At 35.0% G+C, this 4345-nt stretch overlaps 1 protein-coding gene across 1 annotated transcript; it reads right to left on the reverse strand.

Moving 5' to 3' along the window:
* Positions 1–1278: 1278 nt before the first annotated feature.
* Positions 1279–3897, reverse strand: LOC140982187 (uncharacterized). The gene is made up of 2 exons (XM_073448603.1): positions 3338–3897; positions 1279–2209 (listed from the first exon to the last, which is right to left on the reverse strand). The coding sequence occupies exons 1-2, from the start codon at positions 3610–3612 to the stop codon at positions 1609–1611; spliced, it is 876 nt and encodes a 291-aa protein (XP_073304704.1). The 5' UTR covers positions 3613–3897; the 3' UTR covers positions 1279–1608.
* Between the last annotated feature and the right edge of the window lie 448 nt (positions 3898–4345).

Consider the following 4345-nt stretch of genomic DNA (forward strand, 5'->3'; position numbering starts at 1 on the left):
TGTCCTTTTGCAATTAACCCCACGAACTATATCATGAATTCTTCATACCAGAGCATCATCATGTCAAATTCTATCTATTTTTTCCAAGTAGAAATCGACTTTTTTACTGGACTACTGGTGTCTTTAATGAATTAAATGTGTGCGCATCAATATACTTGACGTTTGGATCCGTCGATAGAATGACGAATCATTTAATTTCGTAGGATAAGAAATAAAATAGAATAAATAATCAGTAACCTATTGTACATATAAATAACTGTTTGCACGAAGTTTTGGAAATACGGGTATGCGAGGTGCAAATTCACTAACTTGAGTTAAAAATAGTAAAACACCAACTTCTAAACACAAGACAATCGTGAATCCTAATTTGATCGTTAGTTATGATATCTTGAGCTAATGTGTACTAAAAATAACGAAAAATGAAAACTACGTTAGAAATGGAAGAAAAATTCCTAACATGATTTATTTATATACAAAACTATAATAAATCCTAGAAAAATTTAAAATTATAACAAAGTTGCTGACTTTGTTTTGATGATTATTATTATTACTCATCCGTTTTCAATGAATAAGCTTATGTTTACAATTTTATAAATCTTCTTCATATGGTTTTTTTTTAGCAAATTCATATGTCACAATGCCATATTTTATGACAAATTATAGATTATGTCGCTCAAAATAATGAGTTATCGCAAGCATAAAAATGAATCATAGTTTATTATTTGACTATTTTATTGCTTCGAAAATTCTGGATTATAAAATAATAATTGATTAAAATTTTATATAATGGTGATTATTATATAATTTGAAAATGTCATAGGCAAAAATAAATAAACAATAGCACTGGTATAAATAGTAAGCAATACATGATATGATATATAATATATCCAACAACAATTCACCCCAAAAATTTACTTCAAAGATGCATGTGATTGGCCTTAAAGGCTGGCGGCAGGTCAACCAGTCAAATCTAAATTGTGTGTGTGTATATAAATATATTTTTATATATATATTTCATATCTATGCATATATGTGTATATATAGATATCTCATATCTATGTCTTATACAATCTAGCGTGTTCATATCATATATGGACTATGTTATAATGAAATATAAATAATAAAAATGCCATTTATACACATTTTAATCTTTGTCAAGAATAAATTTGCAATATTTTAGTGCAACAAAAGGTTCATTCGTGGGGAGATTCCATAACACATCCGGTTAACATCCACCATTCTTTTTGGTGTGGAACCCATACATGAATGGTGAAGATCCATCGAGTGTAAATCATCGGATGTAACATAGAATCTCTCCTTCGATGGGTTAACACCATAATTGCTTCCTGCTTCAAGGCATAACCAAATTTAAAGCACAGTAAACCGAAGTCATTTATCTTGCTAATGAAGTAAACATTTCATGCAACAAGCTTTCGTGCACAAATGAAACTAATAGGAATTGTGTAGAGGGTGCGCTGCAGAGAATATCGTGGCTGGGAAACCCACACAAATACAGGGCCTCCAATGAATAGCAAGAGAAGATGATATTTAACATTTATATTGCAGCTATGGTGATCCACTTTCTCATTATGTGGAAACAGAGTATTTCTATTTACATAAAAATGGAATGGTTAAGTTGGTGAACCTCTTGACTGTGTCATGCTCAGCACTGTCCGCAATTTCCTTCAAACTAGTCCAGGATTTTCTCCTCCTCTTACTTGAAGTACATCTACTTTTTTCTGTGTCAGCCGCAGTTGAGCTACCTTCTGGTTCAGCGACTTTTTTGGCACTTCGCCTGTTCCTTTTCCTCCTCTTTGCATCTAATAGGGAAATACCTGTTGTTGGCAAAGGAGTTGAGGGACTGCTTGGTTCAAGACTCTGCCTAGCTGTAATTGGAAAAGCAACAACATCCGTCTTGTTATTAATCTCGACAGCTGTTGGTGTAGGTTGGGTCAAGCTACTAGATCTTTCTACAACATGATAGGCGTCATCTAATCTTGAAGGTTGTTTTGTCTTCGGAGGACTTATCTCTTGTATATAACCCTTCGGTGTTCCTCTCATTACATTTCGATGAGAACAGAAATGGCAATTGTAAACCACGTTATTCTGAACGGCAATAGCAGATTTCTTAGGTCTATGTCCCTTATTCGGCTTGTTCTTTTCAACCCTGATTGTACAATTGTCACCAGGTTGAAGAATGGATTCACATCTGGTGAACAACAATGCATAGTCAGAGCGAGAGAATAAGGCTCTTAAGAAATAATGGAGTATCAAAAGGATTATAAAGTAACATCATCGTCAATTGTAACAGATATGTCCATCATGTATGCAACGACAAGGTTTCATATACAAAGATGGCGAAGTAACAAATGTCCCCGAGAACAAACTATTTTTTCCAGTGATTAGTACAGTGGTAGAATTGTCATCCAATAACATTGAAGCACAGCTCCATTTATTTATTGTGGAGAAGGCTCAAGCAGAAAGGATGTTTAATAATAATTTTCTGTCTGCACACATAAAATCTTGGAAATTATAATCAGAAAAATTCCAAGAAGAACTATGTGCAATAATAATGTTTAGAAACTCAAAATCTATATCTGACATATAGATAGAAAGGAAAAAAAGCATGTGGTATAGCAGCTATGTACTGATTTTGTATCCTTGCATAAAACTCATTGATCCATAAAATCTTTAATTTTACGGATACAAAAGAAAAAAAAACAGGAAAGTGGGAATTGGTATCAATGTGACTTATCCCCTGATATGCCATATTCAATTACAAATAGAGAACTAGGATTAGACCATCCTCAAGGATTAAATGTATCAAGAAAATAGCAAGTTTCGGTCTCTCGCCAACAAAAAAATCCTGAAAATATTGCGAAAATCAAAATCCAGCTCATCTGATACATATGAACCAGAATGATTAATCAAAATGCAGATTTTAAGAGATTAATACAAAAGTGAAAGCCAGGACCTGCGAAGATCAAACACAAAAAACAGGAAAAAGGGTTCACATAACCAAGCCATGCATTTTACACAAATTTTGCACGCAGCAGAACTCCACACACAATGTCGCTTTTTCCAATAGAAACAAATCTTCAACAACTAAATAAAAATGAGTTATTTGCATAATTTATTAGGCAAATACCAGAGGATAAGAATAATAGCACAACAAGAAAAAAGCAAAAATAATTGCACGAGTCTTATTTCTGTGGCATTAGTGCAAGAAACGATTTTTGCAGAATACAAAATCAAAACCAAACTCCATAAAATCGGCTTCTAACCTGATCCCCTGATTCAAAAAATAAGCATGGATTATTATATGTAAATATAAAACCTTTCGCAAAAAAACAAACTCGGGTCAGAGCGAACACCCACGGCCTCAGTGGACGCAGTCAAGCGCTGTCCGAAGAAAGCACCAAGTGACGGAATAGAAGCTTCGGTGGCAGCCCACAAAGCAAGGCTTTTTAGGTGGTCGATTCTGCTCATAGTTCTGGCATTGACATTTCCCTGTTTCTTCCCAGTCGCTTCTTCTCGAAGTGTCATGGAAGCGCGTGGCTGAGGCCCTGAAACTGCGTTCTTCAGTTTCTTGCTCGCTCCTTTTCGTCCCATGTGTGTATTGATTGCTTGAAATCGTATCAGTTCTTCTCTCACAAAATTTGTCAAACACTTTATGAAGGAGATATCGCCGATGAGTCTACGTCGTGATATCACTTCTCCGCCGCCGCCTCTACCAAGCTGGAGTAACCTGTCGCTTAAAATGAATAATTGGGCAGAAATACTTATATATAATGGGTTACGTGGATGAATTGGGCTGTACTATTTGGGCTCAAGACAAAACTTGACTCGGCCCACGGTGAAGATTTCAGCCGCGCATGACTACCGGAGTAGCCACACATGCCAACGCATCGGCGTATGTTATCAATTTATTGGTCATATTGCATTGCATATTTGATTTTCTGGATTGTTATTGATTCTTGACTTGTTATCGATTCACTGTTGAGTGAATGACAGAATGAGTGAATGAATGATTTTATGACCAGAGCCTTGGAAAATGGTCTATATGCCGAATTTCTAGTCCACTGGACAACACGAATTAGGCCCAAAAAGTGAGTTCAATAAAGAGCAGGTTTAAAACCTAGTATTTGATTCATTTGAACAACGTGATTTCAATCCAAAAATGTGAGTTCACATTGACTCGTAAATTATCTATTATACGGATACTACTTGAGTGAGTGAGTAAAAGTGATGCACCAAATATTGGTGGGAGCTACTTTTTTAGCCCACAATATTCACTTCAGAAATCTAAATAATTGCTGTATTTCATTTCACAAGATAATTTTTG

Source organism: Primulina huaijiensis, chromosome 8, assembly GCF_012295235.1.
Source record: "Primulina huaijiensis isolate GDHJ02 chromosome 8, ASM1229523v2, whole genome shotgun sequence".
In the NCBI taxonomy this organism is placed as follows: Eukaryota; Viridiplantae; Streptophyta; class Magnoliopsida; order Lamiales; family Gesneriaceae; genus Primulina; species Primulina huaijiensis.

Coding starts and splice junctions, on each gene's coding strand:
- LOC140982187 (XM_073448603.1), bottom strand. CDS start 3,612: ATGGGACGAAAAGGAGCGAGCAAGAAACTGAAGAACGCAGTTTCAGGG. Junction 2,210..3,337: donor AGTTTGTTTTTTTGCGAAAG/GTTTTATATTTA, acceptor GTTGTTCACCAG/ATGTGAATCCATTCTTCAAC.